We start from the raw sequence: 27606 nt of genomic DNA on the forward strand, positions 1-27606 counted from the left end.
TGAATAACTATGCACAGGAGCAGTCCCATTGAAATTAATGGGGCTATTAACATGCTTAAATGCTTTGCTGGATCAGGGCCTAAGCTGCAAGGCTGTGAAGTTACATGGCTTTTCTCTTTTACACCACTAGATCGCTGTCCATTTTAAAAGCTGAGCTGAGCACTTGCTTTCATTTTTTCCGTGATGCCTGTCTTCTGCTTGTGAGAGTGCTGGAGCTCAGGCAAAGACAGACTGGAGTGGAATTAAACATCTTGTCAATGATCCTTGGATCCTGAATTTCAGAAGGAATTGGTTACAAATAAACAACACTAAAGCTGAAATAGTATTTCAACAAAAAATGTTTCCTTGTTAAAAAAGTAAAAATAGGTTTCCATTATAGACAATAATAAAAAGCCCAAGACTTTCCAATGACAAGAGTCCTTTATTTCCATACTTCCTAAAGCAGTAAAAATAAACCTAGCCCTACTAGACCAACAATTGATCATGACAAGCAGGGAGCAATTTCTATGGTGTTTATCCGGAGGACCGTCTGTGGCTGCACGATAACTGAAAAAGAATGAAAGAAGAAAAGTAAGATCATGTATTAAAGTATCTTATACACTAAGGCCCGGATTTGTAAAGGTATTTAGACGCTGCTGTTCTCAGTGCTGCAATGCCTAACTGATTTAGGAGCATAAATATCATTTTCAAAAGAGATTTGGGCATTCAGGTATCTAAATCTCCTCAACAATCAAACATGAGAATTAGGCACCTAAATCAGTTAGGCTTTGTGATGCTGAGCACAGCAATGCCTAAATACCTTTAAAAATCTGGACCTAAGGCCATGTCTACACTAGCAGGCTTTTGCTGATATAGTTATGTTGATGCGGGGTGGGATAAGGTACGATCCATGACCCACACAGCGGTGCCGGCAAAAGTCCTACATGTAGACACAGTTATATCGAAACAACTGTGCTTTTATCAGCACAGCTTGTGTCACTTGAGAGAGCTGGAGTGGACTACACCAGCAAAAGTGCAGTTACACATAGGGATAACTATACTGGCAAAGCCTTCTCATGTAGACAGGGCATGAGCGAAGGTACAAGCATGAATGGTGAGCTCTTGTGAGAGTGTGTCAGGTTTTACTTCTGCCCAATATTTCTACCTCACTGTTTTTTCCTGTTGATAATTCAGGAAGAAATTCTACAAGTGCCTCATGTACATGGTAATCAAGGCCTGGTTCAAGATGCTGTTTAGACTTGTTAATATCTGTGCATAAATATGCAAGATTAGCGCCTGTTGACCAAGAACAGCAACACTTCCTTGTGTTGAAAGCAGTATTTTAAACGGTCTTTTTGGCAATCGGTGTCAGAAAGTGGAGGAAAGAAATAAGATCACTTTGCTCAGAACGGTCAGGACTTGTGTACCTTGCCCATGTTGCTGTGTTGTGAGCCATCAGGGCACTCCTCTGGGCACTGTGTCCCTGTGCTGTGAGATACGAGGGCATTGTGTATGGAGCCCATAGCCCTGTGCTGTGTGTCAGCAGAGCATTCCTGTGGGCATTGCGTACCAGGCCCGTGTCCATGCTCTGAGGTCCAAGGACATTGTGTAGTGGGATCATGTCCCTGTGCACTGAGCCAGGAGAGCACTGGGTACTGAGCCCATATCCCTGTGCCATCAGGGCACTCCTGTGGGCAGTGCATACCAGGCCCTTGTCCGTACTCTGAGCTGCAAAGACATAGTGTGCTATGCCTATGTCACTGGGCTCTGAGCCGCGAGGGCATTCCGTACCGATCCTGTGGCCCTGGGCCATGAAGGCAGTGAGAAGTGACGGTGCTATATTCTTTTCATCTTACTTTTCTTCCTTTGATAATTGTGCCTTTTCCAAAATCTCATGTTAATTCTTGGCCAAGATTCTGTTTTCTCGATAACTGTGGCTTCCACACGGACAAGATCTTTCCTTAAAAATAATTTAAAAAAAAAGAAACACAGCGTAACTAATGACGTCCTCCTCTAATCAGTGGGCAGGCTTCCTGGAAGACTATCACAAAGTAATGCATCTTTCTGACAAAACCCTGTCCTGTGGGAACTGCAAGGTCCCCAGCTGCTGAGTAGGTAAATCCATCTCAGCAGTGCCCACTCGCAGGCTCTGCACCGAAGAAACACAGGATTGACTCTGCAAGTCTTATCAGGTAAGTGCCACACTAGTCTGTAGGGCAGTACTTCTCTGCCTCACTGGGAGGGAGTTAGAAATGTCTGATGCTGGTACAGTAACAGTGGAAGTCTGCAACGACACTCGGAGCTGGCAAGCCCAAATTCCCAGTGCTGTGAATGCCTGCAAGGAAGCCTGATGCACCCAGCGCTTTTAAAAAACCTTGTATTTTCCCCTTGCCTTAAAGTATAGTAAACCTTCAATACTGGCCTCAGACTAGTTGACAACTCTTCTACAGGGCTCTTCCTTCGTCAAGACCAAAGCTGTTCCCCCTTCTACAAAGCAGCAGAGACAGCAATCGCTGGCATATTGATTTACAGACTGAAGGATAAATTATTCTAGCATGACTTACCGGAGTATTGAGTTGGTTCTGCTTTGAGCAGGGAGTTGGACTAGATGACCTCATAAGGTCTCTTCCAACCCTAATCTTCTATGATTCTATTCCTAGAGAAGACAACGGACTGTTCACCTGATAAGAGGAGCAGGACTTGATCCTCTGTGTCCAATAATGTGGCTAATAAACCACCGCTCTCTGACTGGTTGTGAGAGCTTGCATGAGTCATTTCACCTCTCTTTCTCCTCCCACCCTTTGTCTGCCTTGTCTATTTACTCCTGGGATTTCAGTCACATTTAGAGGAGAAGTCCAGATATAAATTCAGGACTTCATGCTCTCCTAGATCCAGAATGGATCTCTCACAGACACCTGTGGGAGGCTTGCCAAGAGATTATTAAGGGAAGAATATGGCCTTAAATGTCTTGATTCTGTAACCTATTGCCACAGTTAGCATCACCCAATGATAAAATCTTTCCCATCTTCCCTTCTCCGTGACAGATATTCAGTGCAGCATGGTTCCAAAAGCTCCTGTCTCTCATGAGCTGGCATGCAAGGCATTCTCTCTCGAAATGGCAGTGAGTCAGCGAGCAAACACACATGGAATTTGGCACTCAGCAACAGCTCACACACACATCCTTGGACTCTGGAAGCTACTGAGAGGAGAACTATTGATCAAGACCACTGAGGTATGCATCCCCTTTTGGAAGAGCGCCCTGGAATCTTTAACTGCCATCTAGAGAGGCAGACAGAAAGGATGGCAATTTAAGGTCCACACCGAAGAATGAGCTACCTGCCTGAGCAACTGTCCCTCTCTCTCATAACAAATCAGCCTCATTTTAGGGCCGGAAACCCAGGCCAGTGCTTTGGGAAGTTCTGGTTGTAATGAATGGTAGTGGTGGAAGATGCACCTTTTCACAACCCTTTGCTCCAAAACAGCATTAAAAGCTCATTATTGTGCTCTTTTCACTGCCGGAGGACACTTAAAGAACATTTCCCTGACAAATGATTCCGTCTGCACGTAAGGAAAAAAACAACCCTCCAATAAGATAATGAAAGGGCCAAAGGCTTTGAAACATTTACCATCAGTATTAACATATACCCTTTGGGAATACAATATTTATCAGAGATTCAATTCTTAGAGGCACACATACACACACACACACACACAATCAGTTATCTGCGTATTCAGCAGCCAGCCACAGGGAACAAAAACAGATTAATATACATGGCTACTGGCCACACCTGAATGAGCTAGAGAACAGAGTGTGACCCAGCGAAAGGGTGTACTCCACAGCTTGCACGATGGTACCCCAATCACAGTTAGTCTCTAGGTGCACATAACAGCAATGCTAGAAAAGAAATCAGCAAAGGCAAAGAAAAGCAGGGTACAGGGGTATTTTATGAAAATGGCTTCCTATTAGGGAGCTATTCTGCCTGATCCTGCACCCATTGAAGCCAACAGGAAAGCTAGACTCCCGTTTCCCTCACTACTGCAGGATTAGCAAGTCCGAGCATGTAAGCAAGTCCAGTCACTAACACTAGCAGCTGTGCTGTGGAATCACATGGAAATAACTGACCCTCAGAAGGCAAGATCAGTGAGGACAGAGCGATTCAAACACTAAAATCTGTGGGCCGTTTTAAGCAAATAGTCGTCATGATTTTAAGTAGTGCAGTAATTGGCAACAAGCCACCAGAAGTATGGTGGGCCTTACTTGTGTTCAGCCAGAGGTGTTACACTAGGGAAATATCTATACAGACCTATGTAGAGAACTCTCTTCTCTAGGTGCTGGATACATTCTGTCCTACAGGCATGTGTACTGAGCAACTGTGACACACATACAAGCAGACCTTCCAAAATGCTATTCTTGAGCACGCCCAGGTGCCAAGAAGCAACTTCTGTCTGCAAGTCAAGTTTCAAAGCTATCTGACCCAAGCTGTGTGTCTTACTACAGTGTGAATTTTGCCCTGTGTTGAATCAGTCATTAGTGCTGAATGTCTGAGCTCTTCAAGGAAGGGACTCTCGCTCTCAATAGGCATCTATACAGTGTGGCGCAGAATGAGGCCCAAATCTTGAATCAAGGCCTCTTGGCGCTACAGCAATATAAATAATAAATAGTAATGGCTTATTAAACTTCTCAGCTGTTAGCATTATGCAATCACAGAGGTGAACTCCTGGCGCCCCTGAATTGAATGATAAACTCCCACTGACTTCAGTGGGGCCAGAATTTCCAGATTAGGTTTTTCTAATAAGGAAGAGGAATTCATACAATAACTTCCTATATCCAAGTTGGAGTGAAAGTGCTTGTTACTAAATAATGAATATAATCCATGCAGGGGACGTCCCAGAAGTATCAAGATGCTTACTGATGACAATCTTTATATCATGCCCAGGAGTCTCTCTCCTGACAGGAGGCAGGTGAACGTCAATATGGCTTTTTTGGGGGAAAGAGGCAGTGTGGCACCGTGCCATCTGGCAACCAGGGGTCTGTAGCCTTGGCCAACCTGGGCAAGCAGACAAGAGGAATCCTTGTGTAAAATAGCTGGCTATGTTAATGGAAAGAAATCTGATCAACAGCACCTACGGTCAGAGTAAGCTGAGCTCTTTGCCTAACACATGAACCACCAAGGACGCCGTGTCCCCTTTACTTAGGGTTAAATTACCGTAGGGTGTTTTGCAATGGTTCGGAGCGTAAACACCTCACCGGAAAGCAGTGAAAACACTGCTATGGTTTCTGGGTCACAATCTTTTCCCGTTGCAGCTTTGGGGGTGTACAATACTGTACAAGTTATTAAGCTAAGGAAATGACAACTGCATACCACTTAATATTGCTTTTGCATAGAAATGCTGGACAGTAAGTGGTTGCAAAGAACAAGGCAGACCACAGACTTGGCGTTTGGCATGGGCTACTGGGAGTGGGAGGAGAGAGACATTTTGTTTTGTTTGAAGATGTTAAAGGAGTGTCATGTTGGGAGGTATCTGATTTCTACAGAAAATTAAAATGACCATCTGTCTAAAATAGAACAAGTTCCTACCCGCCTCCGAGTCTGATCAGGGAACGCAGTTGAAATGGACTGCACTACGCCGACACTGGCTCAGACATTCACTTATGTGTTGATTTTTAAGCCAATGGAAAACAAAAAGTCTTTGTATTAATCCAAGCTGTTATCTATCCTCCAAAACACTTGTGGCTTAGGGAGAGTAGGGAACTATGCACAAATATTACAGCCCACACCATCTCTAAGAGGCAGTGCTCTGTTTTCCTTTGTCTCATACCACAGTAGTGGGCAGCTTGTATGTATGTCAGTTTCCCCAGAGCCCTAAAAGAGGATGGGACACCACACCACACTTCTATTTCACACGCATTTCCTCTCCTCCACTACCTTTAATGCACTGTAACCTAACACTGAAATGCAACAGTTTGGGCGGCAGTCGGTTACACTGCCAAACGCTCCCCACTTTTGAGGCACATACAGAGACCAAATGATGGCTCCTTCTCTTCCCTAAAATCTCCGGGGAAGCCCTGTGTTTCAGTGTGTGCCCAAAGGCTAGTGCACAATTATAGCTTTGCCAGGGTACTGTCATGCTGGCAATTAATTAGCAGAGTTGAGGGCACTGCACAGAAAGATCTGCATTACTAGAGGAACATTCCTTTAAGTGGTGCCAAAAACATGGCCTGCTCGAGGTGACTCACAACTTACTCAGAGTCTGCAAAATCTGAGCTTTCATCGCAAGATATTAAGTTTCTAGCCCTACTGGTTTTTTTGCAAAAAATTCCCCTCAAATGTGAATGCTGGTTCAATTCCTCTGGTGGTAGCACTGTCGGGAGCCCAGAGTACACAAGGCTCCCGTTGTCCCCAGTGTTTCAGGTTTAAAATGCTGGCAGCCACAGAAGCCCTGTCTACTCTAGGGCTCCCAATGCTGCTAGCACTTCTTCAGCTGAACGGACGATAGTGACTGTGCAAATGTTTTACAAATAATCCCTTGGGTAGATGAGGATATGGTTGCAAAGAAAACTGTCCAGCCAAGAACAGAATGTGAATCAATGCAGCGTTGCCTTCCTGATTATGCATGAACACAGCCTGCAATAAAGGCTCTGAGAAGTGTGAGCTCCCTCTCCTCTCAGTTCATATCACTGGGGTGTTAATGCTAAAGCCTAACATTGTCATGCAACACATCAACATTAACTATTTCACTGCTGTTCACTGCAGCAGATGAGACATGGAAGGGAGTGGGAACAAAGCTGATGGGGAGCCATAGAAACTGAGGGAAGCTGCAGGGAGGAAGTAGACAGAGCAGAAAAGAGGAGACACTCAAAGGTCAGGTCTATGCTACACGCTTTTGCCACCACAGTTGTGTTAGTCAGTGGTGTGATTTGCAACCCCACATAGCTGTGCCAGCAAAAGCCCCAAGTATGGACACAGTTTATACTAGAAAAACCATGCTTTTGCTGGTATATTTTATTTCACCAAGGGGACTGGAATAAGCTATCCCAGCACAAGTGCAGTTTTGCCAGTATAAGCTGCATCCACACTAGGAGTGCTTTGCTGGTATAATATGCCTAAAAAGCTATACCAGCAAATCACTCTAGCCTAGACCTTGCCAAGGACAGGAGAGGAAGGAGGATGAGGAAGGAAGGAAGTTTAACTCTAAAGGGAAGTGTATTTACCCAATATGTGATGTTGAATATGACAATAAGGCACTTAAATAATAACAAAAAGTGCGGTTACTACATACAGCACCCAATCTTTCAACCCTTGATCTTTGTGCATATCAACCTGTGACATCAGGGAGAGTTCTGCTGTGGGCTGAGGAACGTACATACTCCGGGCCATAATTAAAAATGTGATTTGGCCCGGTCCACGGAATGAATTTGCCTCCCCTGCTTAACATATTCTGCCCTGAGAAGCCCCACAGGCATATTTTACATTAAAACATTTGAAGTGAAAAAATATTGCTGTAATCATCAGTCTGTTTCCTATTTTTAGCATGAGTAACAATAATAATGCTTTACAATTCTACCATCTGAAGATCTCAAAGCACATTAGAAACATTGATGAATTTTGTCTTGAGAAGTGGCCTGGGAGATAGACAGAGCCAGGAATAGGAGGTATTCGTCACAAGACCACCCTTCCTCTCTCTGAGAGAATTGTACAGTCTTTAAGTGTATTTAAGAGTAAGATGCCTCCACGTTGCCCCCATCTGCAGGCTCTGGACAGAGTGGGATTCACTTCCTCAATCTATTAATACGTTACAGCTTTGTTCCACCCTTAACTATTTTGCCCTGTGTTACTAGAAGAGCAGATTTAGTTCTAGGATTAAATGAGAGTCTCAGATTTAGGGGCCTAACCCCTTTGATGTGTGCACCTAACTCCCTACACATTCTAAGAGAGGTTACACATGCACAACCCCCTCAGCACTGCTTGCAATACGCTGCACAGATGTCTTGTCTGTCCCCAGCCCTGGCAGGGCTGAATCTTGAAAACATTTCACTCGGCGGTCAACTGATTTGGAGATAGGTTATTATAAAGTGTGTCTTTCTTACCCCAGAAGTGGCTTTCCAATAAGCGTGAAGTCATCAGCACCAACCAGCAAAACCTGGAGAGATTAAATTATGCACTTGGGTTACTTGTCAGTGGTGGCAATGTAATTAGAATCAGTATTATCGAAACTTTACAAGTATCCTAGAGGCTGGGGTGCTGGAAAATTTGCATTTTTATGAGCTTCAAGCCTCAATCTGCTGCTGAAAGAGAGCGACCTGCCAAGAAACAGACCCATTCAATACACTCTCTCCCAGGCCAGGGGAAGATTTATTCTACCAGAGCGTGTTTTACGAACATTCTATACACTAATCACAGCCCCTTAACCCTTTGATTCCATCTGCATTTGTAAGACAGTGGAAGAAAAAGGCAGAGAAAAAATTTCCAAGATCTTCATGCCAAGGCCTATGACCACAGCTGCTACGATCACTGGAGTTTTATAGCAGCTGCTATGCACTTCTTAGGGAAATAGCAACATTTTCATTCTTCTTCTCTCTGCACACTCAGATGGGTAATAAACAAATAGATATCCAGGGTAGACTCATGCCATGTACTAGTCCTTTGGTTCAGGGGAATTTAAATTGCCTGCTTAAGTAAGAGAACAGGCAGCATCTGCAGTCAAGACTTGGACAGACTGGGAAGTATTTAAAACACATAGGGTTTTTACAGCCTATTTTTTTTCCCCACTAGCTGTACTGCAGCAGTTAAAAGCAATGCACATATAATTGGGGCTTTTGATTTTTGGTTCAGACAGACATTTTTTAGCAAAAACCTGACAGGATTATGGTCTGGATTTACTGGAAGATTAAACATAAATGCCTGACTTTCTTCACCCTGACCCAGATCTCTGCACTCTCAGCAGGCTGCTTCTTGCAATTGCCTATCTCACACAAGGATTCAACAGGCAGCTGCCAGAAAAGGTGCCTCGATATTGGGCTTTAAAGCAACAAACTTGTAGACAAGTGGCCTCTTCCATACCCTATTACATTGCAAATAAATGCTTGGCTATGATGAATAAAGATTAATCCAGTGTAGCCTCATTTCATGGTATTTCATCCAAGGTTTGGATTAATGACTCTCTGTGGGGTCATTTAAATGTTAGAAGTGGATTATGTTGGAAATATCTAACCAGGAGCTCACAATTATCCCCTCCATGCCCTCCTCATCCACAGATACAATGAACATCATGGAAGCTTGGGAGAGGAATCTACTCTTATGTCACTTTCGGACATACAGTCTCTTTTGGGCAGATTGCTGCATCAGCTGATTAGTGCTGTCAATCCCAAAACAACAAATTTTTCTTGGGCAGCATGTCTGGGAATGACAACATCCAACAGAGAGATATTTACGACTTTGAACCGAATGGGTAAAGCAAACTGCCTGTCTTCCCACACAGAGCAATTCAGTCTCTTTCTCCTTGGTGTAAATCATGCTAACATTCTCAATATGAGGGTAATTAAAATCACAGCAACATGAAGGCCTTGCAAGTGGCTACAGTTAGAACTGGAGCTTCTGCAGATCGAAGGGGAATATTCAGGACTTCTCTGAAATTGATTTCTGAGTTCTCAGGGAACTTTTTCCCATTTATGATGCCACGCTGGGAAAGCTGGCCTCTATCCATGGCGTTTCTGCTAATGAGCTCAAAGAATAACAACACATCCTTGTGGTTAGCACAGAACTGGTGGGGCTGAGCAGTATAAACATTTTCTAGGGAAACACATCCATGATATGAAACCTTACAGAGGGCTACTGTGGCAGGGGAGAGCAAAGGGACACCAGTTTCCCATAATCCGTTGTTTATTTATTTTTATAAACAGCCAGCTCCCTCTTCCAGCTCTCAGCACAATCTTAAATACCACCACTTCACCAACCCTGCTGAGTCAGTTTTATTGCCTTCCATATGGGTGAGTGAAGTTTTCTTGCCTTGTTGGTCAGGAAGGGGGACTCCTAGGGTTTTATGAAACAATGAAGCTGGCACAGTGAACAGTAAGTAGGTGGCTCGGATCATTTGGTCAGTGACTTCTTGCTTCAATAAATGAATAGAGGTCAACTGCTTTTCCCCAAGGATGAAACAGATATACTTTGCCCCCAATTGCATTAGCTGAGGCAGCCCGGAGAAAGAACCAAAGCCACAGTGGGCTGCGTGGGTGGGGAATAAAGTCTCATGTCCGTCACAAACAATAGCTGACATAAGGCGGGCTGGGAGTTCTTGAGTTAATGTACATAATCCTGAACATCAGGAGGGTTTTACCTTCTCCAGTCGGATTCGGTCTCCACATTCAGCTGGCAGCATGTTTTCCATTAAAATCAAATCTTCACTGGTTACCTTCCATTGCTTACTGGCAAAGTGAACCACAGCAAAGAGCCTTCCGTACTGCCCAGTGGCAATCATCTCATTCACCTTTTGCACGACCTCTGTTAACAAATGGTGAGTTAATGAGTAAATCAGGGATAGGCCACAGTGAGAAAAACCAGCAGAAAAGGCTAGTTGTTCAACACCAACACATTTTGTCCCTGCCACCTTCCCACAGACGCCATTATCTCAGTAGTAGTCTTACTTAGGGTTGCAGGGATTGGCTGAACAGTGATGATGTTTCATAAGCGTGCACCATAGCTCCCTTCTTGAAAGACTGAAGTCTCGTCTACATTTGGATTTTAGCTGTTGGACTGGCCGAACCCATACAAGCCCCTAACGTAGACCGGATTTACACTGGTGCAGCTTATATCAGATTGCTGAAGTCTGAAACATTTGTTTAGACACTACTGGAATGCCCTATCTCGCAGATCCAAAGTGTTCCATAAGAGAGTGCCTCACTCTGCCTTCAGTGCATCCCGCAGGGTACAGGAGCCATCCCTTAAATCCTGAAAACCTTACAAAATTCACAAGGCCTGAAGGAGGGCTCCAGTGTACTTCATAAGGTACAAAGAGCTCTGCAAATTGAGCAGGAATTGGGGCTCCACTGTACTTGCAAAGCCCAAGCTTCAGATCTTGTGTATTTCACAAAGCAAGCAGGGACCCTTCCTCAGTTCCTTACTGTACACTTCCCAGAGAAGTTATCCATGCATGCATGTGCACTGCAGCCTTCCTTAGCTATGCAAAATGTTCCACACAAGCAAAGCACACCATTTTTTAAAGTCATAACTCAGTCAAATCAAACTCTGCCTTTATGGGAACACTCAAAGGCACTTCCTAATGAGGGTTATTTCCCTGTCAAATTTCAACTTTCTACCCTCAGGCCTTTCAGCTCTCAAGCTGCTCAGAAAATGAGTATTTTTTATAATAAAGGAAAAGTATATTCTCCCCTGCCTTGTGCTCAAAAATAACTGACATAATTTTACTCAGAAGTTAAACAAAAATCCCATTTCAGAAAGAAATGAAGCATGGAATGTTTTACCCCAAAAGACACACACACAAAAGTTATGAGCAACTGAAAACAGGAAGCGAGATGGAAACTATTATGCAACCTTAATCACAGAAGTCAGTGCCACTCCCACTACCATTAAGGTAGGAGCTTATGTTATGGTCAGAATGCATTGCACATAGGAACAAACCAACTGTCCATGTGGTCTAGTATCCTTTGATTCACAGTTATTAATACTGGATGCTTCAGAGACGGAAGTGTGATCCCCATCTCCTTTTCATTATGACCTCAACTGCACTTTGTGATATTGTTGGGAAAAAAAGTGTCGTGCCTCAAGATCGTGAACAGCTTATTCCATTATGGTCAATATCCTTGTGGCCAAAATTTCCAAATCTATGTGCCTTAAGTTAGGCTCCTAAATCCCTACTTAGGCTCCTAAATAAAAGTAGGCTGATTTACAGTAACGCACAATGTGACACTACACCCCATCTTTGTCATAGTAATATTATGATTATATGATTTTGGCATAATTATGCTGCATTTTATACAAGATGGGTCGTGTAAGGTGTCATTGGAAAAGTTATGATTTGCCGGATATGATTATCCTATTTGTGTGCATTTTTGTATCTGAAGTTATAAATATTGACTATGTATCTGTATTTCAAATGTGGTTACACCTGAGTGACATCCACTAGGCAAAATGCTTCCAGCCTAGATAGCTGGTTGTGAAGGGCTTATTCAGGGTAATGAGCCGTTAGAAAAAACAATAGGCCTTAGGAGAAGCTCATCCCCCACCTGGTGAGCTTTCCTGAGAACGCTCCAGACAGCCTGTAATTAACGGCTGCAAGGGCATGTGACTAGACCCCATGACTCTGGACTCCATTTTGGGTTCCTGTATTTTTCCACAAACTGGTCTGGCAACCAAGTTTGAAACAAAGGGGTTCCTGCCCTATGGAAGGCTATATAAGGCAGGCAGTGATATCATCTATTGTTCTTTACTCCCCCACAACTCAACACCTGAGAGAATCTCCGAAAGAAAAGGACTTGGAATGGGGGTGGGGAGCCCAAGCTACAAAGCAAGTGCAGCTTGTGCCTTGAGAAGCTGCAAGCCTGCTTGTATCATCAGTCAGGGTGAGAAATTGCTGATTCATATCCAATCTCCCTAGTATCTTAGGCTTGGTTTGCAGTTTTGTTTATTTACTAGGTAGTCTGCTTTGATCTGTGTGCTATCACTTATAATCTGTCTTTTTGTAGTTAATAAACTTGTTCTCTGTTTTAATCTAAACCAGTGTGCCTTTGACTGAAGTGTCTGGGGAAAATCCCAGCGTGGTTACCACAAGTGTGCATATTCCTCTCCACACTGAGGGAGAGGTGAACTGAGTAATAAGTTCATACTGGCCAGGGTTTCGACCACGGCAGGACTGTACAGCTCTGGGGTCTTAGGCTGGGGAGGTGGGGGTTATTTTGGCTGCAGCCTCCCTACTGTTGGTTCGTGCAGTGGCTGGCCAAAGCCTGCATGCAACTGCAGCTGGGTGTGACCCTGCCTGTGAGAATGCTGGCGGGAACGTAGGACCCAGAACGGTCTAAAGCTTGTCACAGCACCAAGGTGTGAGAGGGAGCCCAGGCTGGTGAGTCAGAGGGCTCAGTGATACCCCAGTTCTAAGTGGCACCCCGTCACACACAGTACTAGCATCTCCCATTGAAGTCAGTGGGATTTGTACGCGCTACTTATATTCAGAAGCCTAACTTCAGACCTTTATATTTGAAAATTTTGGCCTATAATCTTATCTGAGCTGAAACAACTGCAGTTTCATGATCGGATCCTTAAAAAAGGAAATTCACATCAACCAATGCTGCCATTTTATCGTTAATAGTCATCTGCATGTTTGCAGTACAGGGAGTGATCTTACATAAAATATCTGTGACCATTTCCAGGCACAACAGAGGGAAAGATTGGCAGGTAGAACTCAAATGCTCTGATAGATGTGAGTTGAAGTCAGAGCTGTAACATTCTGAGCTTGCTCTGGATGAGCAAGCCAGTTGCTTTGGGAAGAGGCCTCCTGGACACGTTGTATGGAATGACACAAAACCATGAATATCTATGAGGTGATGAAGCCTGGAAATTACAGTGGCTCAAAGGCAGAGCCCTGTGCAAATCAGACCCAAAGGAAGATTTGACACATTTTACCGAACAGTTCAATACTTATTTCCCCCAGTGTTGATATTAAAAATTTATGATTCACTGTATCAACAAACAGTACTTGCGGGACAAACACTTTTCCTCATTACATTAATTTGTCACCTGAGCAATAGTGAGTGGAGCAGTGAGCAGAATGAAAACAATCCAGAAAAGGAGGACTGGAGCTGAAGGCCCTTTTTCAAGTAGCTGATTATCCATGCAGTTATTTATTGATATTTTATCCCTCCATTGCTGAGTGAACATACATTAAATGCAGCATCCCATTAAGTTAACTGGCCTCAGTAAACAGCGCAACAGCTCCCTTCTCTACAATATGCTCGGTGGAATGAGACAAAAACCTGAAGAAGTCTGAGAAGAACAAACCCCCCCTCAAAAGATCAAAGATGTGCTGCCTTACAATCTTTCAGACTGCCAATAATAGGATGGAAGTAGTGATGCTGGGCTCTGCAGCTGGAGACCTTTACCTGCATGGTACTTTGCCTCTTCTAGTGGATCTGGCAGTTTGACTTCGGGCCATGGGGGTGAGGACAATGATGTTTTGGCAATAATTCTGTCAAAAATAAGGTGAGAGTCAGCTATTACAAATACTTATTACCATGAGACCCTAAACATTCACAAAGATGAGAGTCAATAGCACAGGCACACAAAATTCCCACATGGAGGGAGAGTGACAAGCAGGGCTGCTCTGCCATCTGCGGAGTGGAGGCAAAAGCTCAGGAGTTCCGGCTCTCTTCCTGACACAGCTCACTTATCAGTGCTCAGGGCCACTGAAGTCAATCAGAAACTTTCCAGTCAATGGGCTTTGGAGCAGCCCCAGCCCCTGAGCGCGTTAAAGAAGTTTTGGTTACTGATTCTCCCCACTCCAGTGTTATGTACGATGGTCAGGGGATGTCTCACTAGATGAAGCAAGAAAAACAGCCTCTTCCCATAAGAGTCAGGATAAAACTTGCTACAGTAAGAGGGCTTTTGATGGAGCAAAATTCCCATTCCTATCTCCCCAAACTCTTCGTTCAGCTCCCATCACTGCAACTGAGCAGCTGCCTCAAGAAAGACCATATTAAAAGCAGGCCCAGTAATGAAATACATTGAGGCATTCTGACGATTAGGAACCACTAGGCACTTTTCAAAGGTGTTGAAATTGCAGCCTGTTTGAAGAGATTGTTTAACCACACGCTGAAAAAGCTTTGTCTTGCTTCAGAGCTAGTCTTGCAAATTAAAAAAAGGCACTGTACTCAAACAGAAACAGCTGCTACCCCCAATGCTCAATGCCGTTCGGCTACACAACAAAGTTCAGAGGACCCCAGAGAGCTTTGCTAGAAAGGAGATGAATAGCTCATTTGTCGTCGTCGTCCTCCCCAGCTCCTCCCGTATAAACAGTACAAGTTGAGGACAAGTTTTTTCTTCAATTTTATAATGCAACAAGCCAAAATATGCAAAAATGACCTTTAAGAATAAGCAGTTTAAAGCTGAGCTGGAGAGTCGCTTAATAGCTTAAAATCTCCTTCGGACTTTGTTACATCAGGCTTTAACTTAGCACCGTTGTTGACACCATTGCAGCTACAGCTGGGAATGCTGGTGCACATAAAACTCCAGGGGCCACCAGTGGCTTGTACCACCATGTTGTGTAGATGACATGAGGCATGATCCCGCCCCACTGCCACTGACTTCAGTGGAAGCAGGAGCAGGCCTAGACTGCTTAAATGCTGGTGGCTGCCTGAAGCACTGTCTACACCAGTGCTTCTCAAAGCCGCTTGTTCAGGGAAAGCCCCTGGCAGTCCGGGACGGTTTGTTTACCTGCCGCGTCCACAGGTTCAGCCGATCGCGGCTCCCACTGGCCGCGGTTCACTGTCCCAGGCCAATGGGGGCTGCAGGAAGCGGCGCGGGCTGAGGGATGTGCCTGCCGCCCTTACACTACATTGTCTACTCTCCCCGTTGCTGCACTGGTGTTAACAATGGTGGGGAGTATTTCAGAAAACAACCCAGCACAGATGCAGCCTTAGAAGGAAAAGAAGGTCTAAGATAATGTCCCCAAATCAGCCTCAGGGGACTGGAGATTAATCACTCATGCACGTTATTTGTCCCTCTCTAGGAGGACTATTTTTAAAAGCTCTTCTCTGCTAAATTGGTAATTCAGTGAGGGCCTTGAGAACCACAGCTGGGCTCCCTATACAAGATTATGGAAGTTGCTTTTTTTAAGCTTCCAGCTCCACATCTTGAATGAAGATACCAATAGCTGCTAACATCCCTCTTGGAAATTTCTGCTTTAATACAACATTTGAGCCGAGAGACTTTATTTAATCCAAAAGCCCCTCTGTGAACATAAGAATAGCCTTACTGGGTCAGACCAATGGTCCATCTAGCTCGGTATTCTGTCTTCCGACAATGGCCAATGTCACGTGTTTCAGAGAGAATGAACAGAGCAGGCAATCACTGAGTGATCCATCCCGTCGTCCATTCCCAGCTTCTGGCAATCAGAAGCTAAGGGACACCCAGAGTATTGGGTTGCATCTCTGACCACCTCGACTAATAGGATGGACCTATTCTCCAAGAACTGATCTAATTCTTTTTTGAACCCTGTTACAGTTATGGGCTTCACATCTCCTGACAATGAGGTCCATGGGCTGACTGTGTGTTGTTTGAAGAAATACTTCCTTTTGTTTGTTTTAAACCTGCTGCCTAATAATTTCATTGGGCGACCGCTGGTTCTTGCGTTATATGAAGGAGTAAATAACACGTCCTTATTTACTTTCTCCAGGATGTTATAGACCCCTTGAATATCCAAGCTGAAAAGTCCTAGTCTTTTAAATCTCTCCTCATGTGGAAGCTGTTCCATATCCTTAATCATTTTTGTTGACTTTCTCTGTACCTTTTCCAATTCTAATGTATCTTTTATGAGATAGGGTGACCAGAACTGCACACAGTATTCAAGGTGTGGGTGTACCATGGATTTATATAGTGGCATTATGATATTTTCTGCCTTATTATCTATCCCTTTCCTAATGGGTCCTAACATTGTTAGCTTTTTTGATTGCTGCTGCACATTAAGTGGATGTTTTCAGAGACCTATTCACAATGACTCCAAGATCTGTCTTGAGTGGTAACAGCTAATTTAGACCCCGTCATTTTGTATGTATGTTTGGGATAAAGTTTTCCAATGTGCATTACTTTGCATTTATCAACACTGAATTTCATCTGCCATGTTGTTGCCCAGTCACCCAGTTGTGTGAGATCCTTTTGTAACTCTTCGCAGTCTGCTTTGGACTTAACTATCTTGAGTAAGTACCACTGAGCTTGTTTGTTACTTTCCAATTTGCTTTGGGTTTGGGGGTAAACTGACTTGTGGGTCTGTCTACACAGCAACTAGACACCCGTGGCTCGCCTTTACTACTCGACATGGGCTCAGACTGTGGGGTAGTTTCATTGCTGTGTAGACTCTGGACCCCATGGGGTGGGAGGGTCCCAGAGTTCAGACTCCAGCCTGAGCCTGGAAGTCTACACAGCAATGAAACAGCCCGGCAGCCTGAGCCCTGCAAGCCTTTGCTGTGTAGACATAATGTGTGTTCTCTGAGTAACTGGATCTAACTGGCTAACAGATCCAGCTCACAGACCATGGTTACCATTTTGGGGGGATACAAAGGGGTTGGGAGTTCTTAGTGCCAGCTGGCACAGCAGTGCTTCATATATGCAGCCACATAGCTGTGGTTTGTTGTTAGTTCTGTGCTTTATACAGACTTGGTCTATGGAATGAGGTCCAGCAAATTTTGTTAAATGTTCCAACTTGTAACCTCAGCATTTTTTCTGTGCCCCTTATAGCTGTGATCCAAATTCCTTTACTTCTTGACGTACCTCCTGACTGCACCAAGAGAAGGGTGCATGCTAGACATGGGGTGGGCAAACTTTTTGGACCGAGGGCCACATCTGGGTGGGGAAATTGTATGCAGGGCCATGAATGTAGGGCTGGGGCAGGAGGGCTGGGGTGCGGGAGGGAGTGCGGGGTGTGGGAGGGGGTGCAGTGTGCAGGAAGGGGCTCAGGGCAACCGGTTGGGGTGCAGGAGGGGTGCGGCTGGGGACTCAGGGCAGGGGATTGGGATGCAGGAGGGGGTGTGCAGTGCGGCAGGGGGCTCAGGGCAGGGGGTTGGGGTGCAGAAGAGGTTTGGGGTGTGGACTCCGACTGGTGTCATTTACCTCGAGCAGCTCTGGGGTGGCAGCGGCGCGCAGTAGGGCTAAGGCTGGCTTCCTGCCTGCCCTGGCCCTGTGCCGCTCCCAGAAATGGCCGGCATGTCCAGCAGTGACTCCTGGGGGTGCGGTGTGTGTGTGTGGGGAGGAGCAGGAGACTCTGCCACATGCTGCCCTCGCCTGTGGGTATCACCCCCAAAGCTCCCATTGGGTGTGGTTTCTCATTCCTGGTCAATGGGAGCTGTGGGGGGCGGTGCCTGCAGGTGAGGGCAGTGCATGGTGCCCTCTGCTCCCCCCACACAGGGGCCACAGGGCCATGGTGCTGGCTGCCTCTGGGAGCGGTGCGGGGCCAGGGCAGGCAGGAAGCCTGCCTTTGCCCTGCTGCGCCACGGAGCTGGTAATCCCATGGGCTGGAATGAAAGCCCTGATGGGCCAGATCCGGCCCACAGGCCATAGTTCGCCCTCCCCTGTACTAGACATTCTTTCCTGAGGAATCTCCTTGAGAATCCAGCTAACAGGAAGAACAGAGCATGATACTTGGATGACACTGGGTACCATCGATTGACTTTCCCTAAGGGCACTCAGCACTGACATCCACAATTCAAAGGAACTGTCATCAGAGCTCAAACTGCCCAAGCACTTGGCTGACAATTTCTGTGCTGAATAGGCTTTCCCAGGAGGCTGATTTACTTTCTACTCTTAGGTGTTGCTACCTTACCTACTGGAAATGTCAAAATTGCTAACACAATGACAGCTCTAATTAAGGGAGTATCCTGGGGATGCAATGAGTGGCAGCAAATCCTCTGCAGCTGCCACAACACTGATGAATGGAAGCTAGCAGGGATATTTAAGCCAGCATCCATCAGTGTTTTCCTGTCAGCAATCTGAGTGGATTCTCTCTGCTTCACTTAGGACTGTCACTGTGGGGGATTCTTTGCCCCAACATTGAAAAGAATCCCTTGTTACCTGAAAAGCCCTGTTCAACTAATAGCATGTCAACTACATTGGCTGGTTTGCTTGGCCAAAGAAGGGATGACAGCCAAGGAACTAGGACATCACTAGTGAAAATACTTGTTTGCTATAAACTTCAGAGATGAGCAGCAATTAAAACTCTGCTGAAATATTTCAATGGTTTTAATTAAAAGATGAAAAAGTGCATAGAAAATGCCTATATGCTATAAAACGGAAGTCAGACTAAATGATCGCAATGATCCTTTCTGGCTTTATAATCTAAGAAGTGTGATTTTAGGTGGAAAAATTATCTGAGTAACCTTTGCTGGAGTTAGGAACCTCCTATGATCTCTCATACAAGTTGTGACATATTGGAAGAGTTGCGGCAACAGCTAACACTTCTGCTTCATGACTTTCTATGAAAGCTTTTCATTTGTTCCATAGAACAATGGAGGTAAAAGCATGATTATTCTAAAGGGCAATACTTTGCTCACATACAATGCTTTTCACCCAGAGATCTCAAAGCACTTTACCAAAGAAGGTAAGCACTGATGTATACCCACTTTGCAGAAGGGAAAACTGGTATAGAGAGATTATGTGAACTACACAACATCATATTGAGTCAGTGGCAGTGGGAACAGAACCTAAGTGCCACTCCTCACAGCAGCTTTGTGTTTTGCTATGCAAGCCCCATCGTGGAGCAGAAAGCTTACCTTCTCCTGCAAATACTCTAACACTAAGTAATAGTTGCCATCAAGAACGACTCTGCATATTCCAGTGTCTAAGGGTATCCTAACAGCTGCAGGATGCTTTAATTCAAAGAGACACACAGTTAAAATGCCCCTTACCTAATAAAATATTTATTCCTTATTAAATAAGAACCAATGACACTGCAAAGACATTTGCAGAAAATAGTCTTTGATTCAGTATCATCTTCTCTTCTGAACAGTTAATGTGTCTCTGATGGGATGACCAGAAAGGCATTGTATGATTACTATGAAATTGTCCCTGACATAAAAAGGGAGCAAAGAATTTCCTGAGAACTCTGGTTAGTACTTCCCTGCAGTAGTTTCCATAGTTAGCAAGTGATGTGAAAATTAAAACAAGCATTTTCAAATTCAAGGGAAATGCTAGACACTAGTAAATCAGGGTAAAATGAATAGTATGGGAGTTATGTTCAATCTACTTGGCAATGTCCATTAGTGCTCTTTAAAGTGTCTACATTTAACAGAAACACAAACCAAATGTTATTAAAAAATTCTCAAGAACCATGCCTTTTTGGGCTGGCTCCATGGCCTAATGGCAGTGCCATATTCTGTGATGCAAGGACAGAGTAAAAACCCTCTCTCTCAAGCACTCAAGACAAAGGGAAGGGAGTGCCTCATCCTGCTCTTTAGAACTGCAGAAATCAGAGACAGAAAATAATTACTAGGTCATATATTCCAGGACCCAGCACAGAGTAGTGTTCTATTTCTTTAGTGACCCCTTCTGGCTAAAGCAAGGAGTGGTACTGACTGAAGCTGTACCCTGACTTGCTCAGACAGTTACAGGTACAGTAACTCCTCGCTTGACGTTGTAGTTATGTTCCTGAAAATTCTACTTTAAGTAAAACGATGTTAAGCGAATCCAATTTTCCCATACGAATTAATATAAATATGGGGGTTAGGTTTCAGGGAATTTTTTTTCGCCAGACAAAAGACTATATTCTACACACACACACGCACACGCACAGAGTATAAGTTTTAAACAAACAATTTAATACTGTGCACAGCAATGATATTTGTATAGCTTGGTTGAGGTGGTGAAGTCAGAGGGTGGGATATTTCCCAGGGAATGCCTTACTGCTAAATGATGAACTAGCACTCGGCTGAGCCCTCAAGGGTTAACACATTGTTGTTAATGTAGCCTCACATGCTACAAGGTAGCATGAATGGAGGGAGGGGAGACAGGATTGTAGAGAGAGACAGAGATACACACTCTGTGTGAGAGAGAGAGACGGGCATTGCCCCTTTAAGTAGGCTGACCCCACTTTAAGTACATTGCCGTTTTACGTAGATTAGCAAGTTGAGACAGCAGCTGCTGCCAGCAAGCTCCCTCAGTCCTGAACCCTGTAGTGTCGTCCCCCCCACCATGGAGATAAGGTACAGGAGATGGGGGTACAGGAGCGAGGGGGGCCTGAAGGGGGACACCCTGACTTTAGCACCCCTCTTCCCCATTCCTGCATAACAAGCAGGAGGCTCCCAGGAGCAGCTCCAAGGCAGAGGGTAGGAGCAGCACATGGCAGTGTGGGAAGGGACAGCTGAACTGCTGGCAATTGGTAGCCTGCTGGGTGGCTGCCACACAGGGAACTTAGGGGAGCAGGGAGCCGATGGGGGGCTGCCGGTCCACCCTGGTTCCAACCCCCCACCAGCTACTTGCAACGGGCTGCTCTTTCTGCAAGCAGTGGTCAAAGCAGGCGGCTGCCAAACGACGTTAGAAGGGAGCATTGCACAACTTTAAACGAGCATGTTCCCTAATTGATCAGCAATGTAACAACGAAACAACGTTAACCAGGACGACTTCAACTGAGGAGTTACTGTAGCTCTTGCTATACTGGGTCACTGAAAGGGAGGGGGAGACAATAATGGGGAGGAGGGGAAGGGAGGGGTCAGTATTTCAGAGGGAAGCAGAGCAACATGTTGACATTACCCTTGCTGTAGTGAAGTGCTTTGAGATCTCTCGCTTCGAACTGTAGACCACAACAGAGAGGCTAATAAGAAAAGAGGAGAGAGAATTAAAAATAAGCAGTAACATTTATCAGTCCCTGGTAATTTAATGAGTAAGTATGAGCCATGTCAATTTCAGCAGTGCTGGGAAAAGCACCACAATGCAGGAGACAGAAACAAGACACAGTAGGTAATAAATCAAGAACTCCTCCTCACTGCACAATATCCCAAAGGAGCAGAACAGAGAGAGGATCACTCTTATGCAGCATACACGGAATACGTACGGTAAGTGAGAGTGTCAGCTATAAGATTCCAAACGTGGATTGCAACAATTTAATATTGTTGTATTTGTGCATAACATCGGTTTTGTCACCAAGACAGGGGAATGTTCCTGGGGTGTATACAAGTTTTGTTGCATCCTTCCAGTGCTGAACTATTACTTTAATGGACACAGTTAGGTGTATTCTTCCCTGCCTAGAAGACTCTCACCCTGTTAAGGCTGTGACAAGTTATATAATATTTGTAGGACAAAACAAGGTGGCTCTTTGCAACTTTCATTAAGCCTCACCCAGCTTCCCCACACCTGCATTTCCATGCATGCAAAGGAGAAGAGGAAGAGAGAGAGAGAGAGAGAGAGAGAGAGAACTGCAGATAACTCCAGTAACTCCCTGTCTATTCATTCTCCAAGCAGTCACTTCAGTGCGAAGTGAAACATACGAAACGAGCGTAAGTGTAGAGGGCTTAAAGAAACCTTTCTAGAGTGAAAACAATGAGGAGTCCTTGTGGCACCTTAGAGACTAACAAATTTATTTGGGCATAAGCTTTTGTGGGCTATAACCCACTTCATCAGATGCATGGAGTGAAAATACAGTAGGCAAGTATAAATATACAGCACATGATAAGATGGGACTTGCCTTACCAAGTGGGGGGGTCAGTGCTAACGAGGCCAATTCAATCAAAGTGGATGTGACCTATTCCCAACAGTTGACAAGAAGGGATGAATAGCTGATGAAGTGGTTTATAGCCCATGAAAGCTTATGCCCAAATAAATTTGTTAGTCTCTAAGGGTAGGTCTACACTTACCTGCCGGGTCGACGGGCGGCGTTCGACTTCTCGGAGTTCGAACTATCGCGTCTAATCTAGTGTAGACCAGGCCTAAAATGCCACAAGGGCTCCTCGTTGTTTTTGCTGATACAGACTAACACGGCTACCACTCTGAAACCTTTCTAGAGCGGGGGACCTCAGTTTTTGCATGCATATGCTTTGGCTTTCCCTGACTCCAAGTACCGTCTCTCTTCTCTCAGACAAGCGGGCTGTAGAACAGCATCAATTGAAGAGATTAAAAAACAACAGAAAATTTGAACATGAAGACTGTTTTAAATGGCTAAATCAGGGCTCTCCATTTACGTCTAACTCTCTAGACAATGAGCAACTGAAATGGCAAAGGAAGAGTGGAATGGAGGATTATCATTAATGTGACCAAATATCCAGAGAGATTAATGAAAATCCCCTAATGGAAGGGTTGCTTTCTGATGGGCAATTATCATTTTAATTGCCTTTTTGCAGTCACAGCATTGGAGAGATTTTCTTTGGAAAGGAACTAGACCTGCACAATTGCTAATTAACAGGGAGGGCCTCGCCTTGGAAAACTGGGCTAGCAAATAAGAAAGACAGCAATTGAACTTTATTAGGAGAAAAAGAAGCTGTCTCTGAAATTGTTTGCTTAACTAAAATAAAGTGTTTGCACAGCTCCTTTAAGCAGCTACTTTGCAGGAATGTTGGAAGTTGCGTTGCCTCCTTCCTTCACCCTCCAGAGTGCAATGAATACAAATGTCTGGAAAGGGCCCTTTACAACCAAATAAACATAACGATTCTAGACTGTGAGCTCTGCTTTTGATTATTATTATAACCAACTGGTAGCACAAACCAAATGTAGGTCTGGATTTAAAGTTCGTGAGGCAGCCAGCTTATTCAGATAATCGCACTTAGCTTTTAATATAGTGTTTTTCATTAGCAGATCTCAAAGTGCTTTCACAAGCACCCTGGTACTGGCCACACCTACAAGTTCAGTCATTCACATTATGAATGTCCTGGTTTGTAGCTCAACCTCTCCCATTTGATGGGATTGCTACCAGACTGCTGTCCCTAAACTTTGCTTAAGGGCTCCATATTTTATGACAAACTCTAGCTAGTAGTAGAAACAACGAGGAGTCCTTGTGGCACCTTAGAGACTAACAAATTTATTTGGGCATAAGCTTTCGTGGTCTAAAACCCACTTCATCAGATGCATGGAGTGAAAAATACACTCCATGCATCTGATGAAGTGGGTTTTAGACCACGAAAGCTTATGCCCAAATAAATTTGTTAGTCTCTAAGGTGCCACAAGGACTCCTCACATGGCTACCCCTCTGAAATCTAACTAGTAGGTCTCTCAAAAATGTGAAGTGCCACCTCCTGTTGGCTGCTGCGAGGATGGTCACTGCTACTTTACTCCTTATCAGCCTCTCTTTATGTCTTGTTCCCCTACGAAAATCTCTGGTGCTTGCCTCTGCTGCACTTCATAGTTTTTTGGAGCAGCAGCAGCATGAAACTGACATAATTCTTGACAATTTCACTGAGAACTACAGGGTTCTGAATAGCAAATAAAAAACCCAACCAGAATATTTGTTAATTTTACTCTGCTGCTGTTAGCCAAGGCTAAGCATCAAAGGGCACTCAAGCTGTCTGCCTGCAGACTCAGGAAGACAACTGGCACTGGCCTATATTTGGAAGGTAATTAGGGCCGGACACTTTTTATTTTAGATGAAATCATAAGTTTTGTAGAAATTGATGGTATAGATCTCCTCTTTCACCCACCCAAGCTTGCCACTCACTTTTTCAAGCCCTGAGTACTAGAGTGATTCTGGCAGAGATGCTGTGCCTGTCATGCACAATTGCCTATGGCAGGACCCAACTGCTATGTGGTCCACCTATGAGTGACCTGTATGGGCAATATGTGACTGCGTTAGGCAGCAGATTTAAGAATCAGGAAATGGTGCCAATATCTAGCTAGTCTGCAGATTTCACCAGGGTATGACAAATAATATATGCATCTGTTCAGCTGATTACCCATTGTGACCCTCAAGTGCTTTTCAGAGTCATGGCTTCTCAGGACAGAGTTCCCCATCGTGTAAGTATGGCTTTCATTCTTCGTTCCTAGATGGATGACTTTACATATGCCTGTATTAAAATGCACATCGTGTGAGCCCATCTTACCAAGCGATTCGGATCGCTCTGAATTAGTGACCCATATCTTCATTATTAACCACCTCCCTAATATCGTGTCATCTGCAAATTTTATCAGTGATGATCTTATGGTGGTTTTTTCCCCTGGGTTACAGGTAAAAATGTTAAATAGTGTAGGGATAAGAACTCATCCCTCCACGACCCCACAAGAAACATACCCACCTGATGATTCCCTGTTTACAATTACATGTAAATTAGCCAGTTTTTAATCCATTTAACATGTACTGTGTTGATTTTGTAACATTCTGGTTTCTTAATGTCATGTGGTACAAAGTCAAATACCTTATGGGGGTCTATTACATCAACATCATTTCCTTTATCAAGCTATCAAGTTTTTGTACTGGTGCAATTATTTCAGTTAGGGATTTTTTTTAAATTAAAGTTATGCAAGTACACTCCCTAGTTTGGACACAATTAAACTAGCATATAGGGATTTTATTGATATAGTTCATTCCCCCCTTCCTGTATGGGAATAGCTATGCTGCTATAAAGCACCATTATAGGGATACAACTGCATTCACCCTAAGAGAGTTTTAACTATACTGGAATGGTTAACATCTTACAACTTTCCAATGTAGACAAGTCCTAACATGTCTGAAGCCCTGCCAGCTGTCATACAGTTAAAGGCCAGAAGGGACCACCAATCACAGGCCACCAACACCACCCAATACACAGGAAAAGAACAGGACTGAGGTGCACCATTCCCTGAGGCCCCCACAATGGCAGGGAAATGATTAAGTGAGATACGCCCTGATAATCCTGGCAAGTTAACTGCACCCGCATACTGCAAAGGAAGGCAAAAACCAAAAAACCAATGGCAATGGTCACTGCCAATCTGACCCTTCATTGATGCCAAGGCTGGAAGGGACCACTGTGACCACCTAGTCTGATCTCTGTCCTGTGTGACACAGGCCCTAGAACGTCCCCAAAATAATTGGGGGGGGGGGTGAGATTCCACCCCAGCCCCACATAGGACAATCCACTAGCCCCTGAGCATTAGCGCCAGAGCCCGCCAGCGAGAGTGCCCGTCCCTACACCACTAACCTGCGCACTCAGACTGGGGGCAGGGACTAGGGTGACCAGACAGCAAATAGGAAAATCGGGGCAGAGGTAGGGGGTAATAGGAGCCCATATAAGAAAAAGACCCGAATATCGGGACTGTCCCTATAAAATCAGGACATCTGGTCACCCTCCCAGGGACGGGCTTTTCTTCCTGGGTTTGCAGCACGCCCAGCACCCTGGGGCCCTGGCCCAGCACCGGGGCTCCGCTGGCGGGAACATTCATGCCGGGTTTGCCCCCCAGGCGTACAGAGGGGCCCGGCGCTGGGCGCAGCTGACCCCGTATTGACCCCCCGGAACCGCAGCGGTGGTGGGGAGCAAAACCCCAGAGCGCGGCCCCCTTCCAGCGACCGCGGGTCCCCCTCGGGCGGGTCTCACCTGCCGCGGGGCCCGCCCGCTGCCGCCCGGACCCCAGGAGCCGCCCGCAGGCCGCCGCCGCCATCATCATCCCGCCGGAGCCGGAAGCCCGGGGAGCCGGAGTGAGGACGCACCGGGCCGGCCGGGAACGCAGCCCCGGCCCAAGCAGCGGCTGCAGGAGGCCCCGGGCCTGCCCCCCCCGGCGCCCATGGCGGTGCCGGAGTTCGTGTCCCGGCAGCTGGAGCTGCTGCAGGAGGAGAGAGAGGCCGAGATCGAGGAGACCAGGTAGCGGGGTGGGGGAGACCCCGCCAGAGACACGGCGTCCCCCAGCCCCACGGGGACCCCCACCATCCCCTGTGAGATCCAGGAGCCCCACCGCCCCCTATAACGACCCCTGCGGGGCGCTAGCAACCCCCACCATCCCCTGTGAGATCCAGGACTCCCCACCCCACCCTCGTGGAGACCTCCGATATCCCCTATTGTGACCCCCCACCCCCAATGAAATCTAGGCGCCCCACTATCCCCTGTGGAGACCCCTCATCCCATATAAAGAACCCCACCTTATCCTTTTGGGGACCCCCATCCCTGTGAGATCCAGGAAATTCCACCATCCTCTCTGGGCACCCCTTCCCCCTCTCTTATAACCTTATAGCCCCACAATCCGACATTACCCCCACCTTATTAGCTACTTGGGACAGTAGATTCCCTCCAGCCCCCAGTCTCATAACCATCTGGTCCTGCAACTCCCCTGCAGCGCCCACACACTCTTGTGGATCCCAGCACTGCCATATTATAATAGAAATCTGTGCTTGCCACTCACAAGTGTGTGGACATGAGTGAGTGGCTGGTATCAGCCCCTGTATTAAGGTTGCCCAACACTTTCCATGATAAAATATGATTTTTATACTTTCTTTTAATTTTCTTTTTTCTTAATAATGTTATTTATGTTGTAAACGTTTGAATGTTCGACTTTGCAACTTAAATAGTTTTCTTTTAGTAGAGTTTTGTTTGCTTGTGGGTTGTTTGTATGTAATTATTTATATGTTAAATACTAGGGGCTTGTTGCTGTGTAAACATACAATAAAGGTGTCCAAGGACAGCAATCTGGGGGCTTGTCTACATCTGGGAATTTAAGGAAAATTAGCCTGATGCTAATTTTTCCCTACATTTCTCTAATGCAAAAATTACTTCCCATGCAGTCAGAGGAAAAACAAAACATGCTGAGAGACTCAGAGGAAGGAATGAACTTCAATTTATTTATTTTAGCAACATATTTTTAGCAACATATTTTAATCAATTTCATGAAAAAACAAACAATGCAATGAGCAAGGCCTTTATATTAACATAACAGTCATTATCACCTCAAAGATAAACTGCTTGCTTTAACTTACAAGGCCCTTCATGGTCAATCCCCACCCTACTTATCATCTCTCGTTTGCTATTGCAGT

At 45.2% G+C, this 27606-nt stretch overlaps 2 protein-coding genes across 7 annotated transcripts in view; one reads left to right on the forward strand and one right to left on the reverse strand.

Annotated features, from left to right (window-relative positions):
* Window positions 1–401: 401 nt before the first annotated feature.
* MRPL21 (mitochondrial ribosomal protein L21) lies at window positions 402–26334 on the reverse strand. 5 transcript variants are annotated; one of them, XM_039535702.1, is made up of 7 exons: window positions 26180–26334; window positions 21441–21501; window positions 14090–14175; window positions 10315–10478; window positions 8069–8121; window positions 1836–1939; window positions 402–546 (listed from the first exon to the last, which is right to left on the reverse strand). In XM_039535702.1, exons 1-7 carry the CDS (start codon window positions 26247–26249, stop codon window positions 482–484), a joined length of 603 nt encoding a protein of 200 aa, XP_039391636.1. In that variant the 5' UTR covers window positions 26250–26334; the 3' UTR covers window positions 402–481. The 5 variants fall into 5 exon arrangements, with proteins under 5 accessions (XP_039391636.1, XP_039391635.1, XP_039391639.1 ...); XM_039535701.1 differs by having other exon boundaries at window positions 14090–14184; window positions 26180–26309; XM_039535705.1 differs by lacking the exon at window positions 14090–14175 and having other exon boundaries at window positions 26180–26234.
* Window positions 26312–27606, forward strand: part of IGHMBP2 (immunoglobulin mu DNA binding protein 2) — a 90978-nt gene continuing 89683 nt past the window's right edge. For both annotated transcript variants that reach the window (XM_039535652.1, XM_039535653.1), the window contains exon 1: window positions 26312–26443. In XM_039535652.1, coding sequence (XP_039391586.1) covers window positions 26367–26443 — 77 coding nt within the window. In that variant the 5' untranslated portion in view covers window positions 26312–26366. The remainder of the gene's footprint in view (window positions 26444–27606) is intronic.

This window comes from Mauremys reevesii, linkage group 4 (assembly GCF_016161935.1).
Source record: "Mauremys reevesii isolate NIE-2019 linkage group 4, ASM1616193v1, whole genome shotgun sequence".
Taxonomy (NCBI): domain Eukaryota; kingdom Metazoa; phylum Chordata; order Testudines; family Geoemydidae; genus Mauremys; species Mauremys reevesii.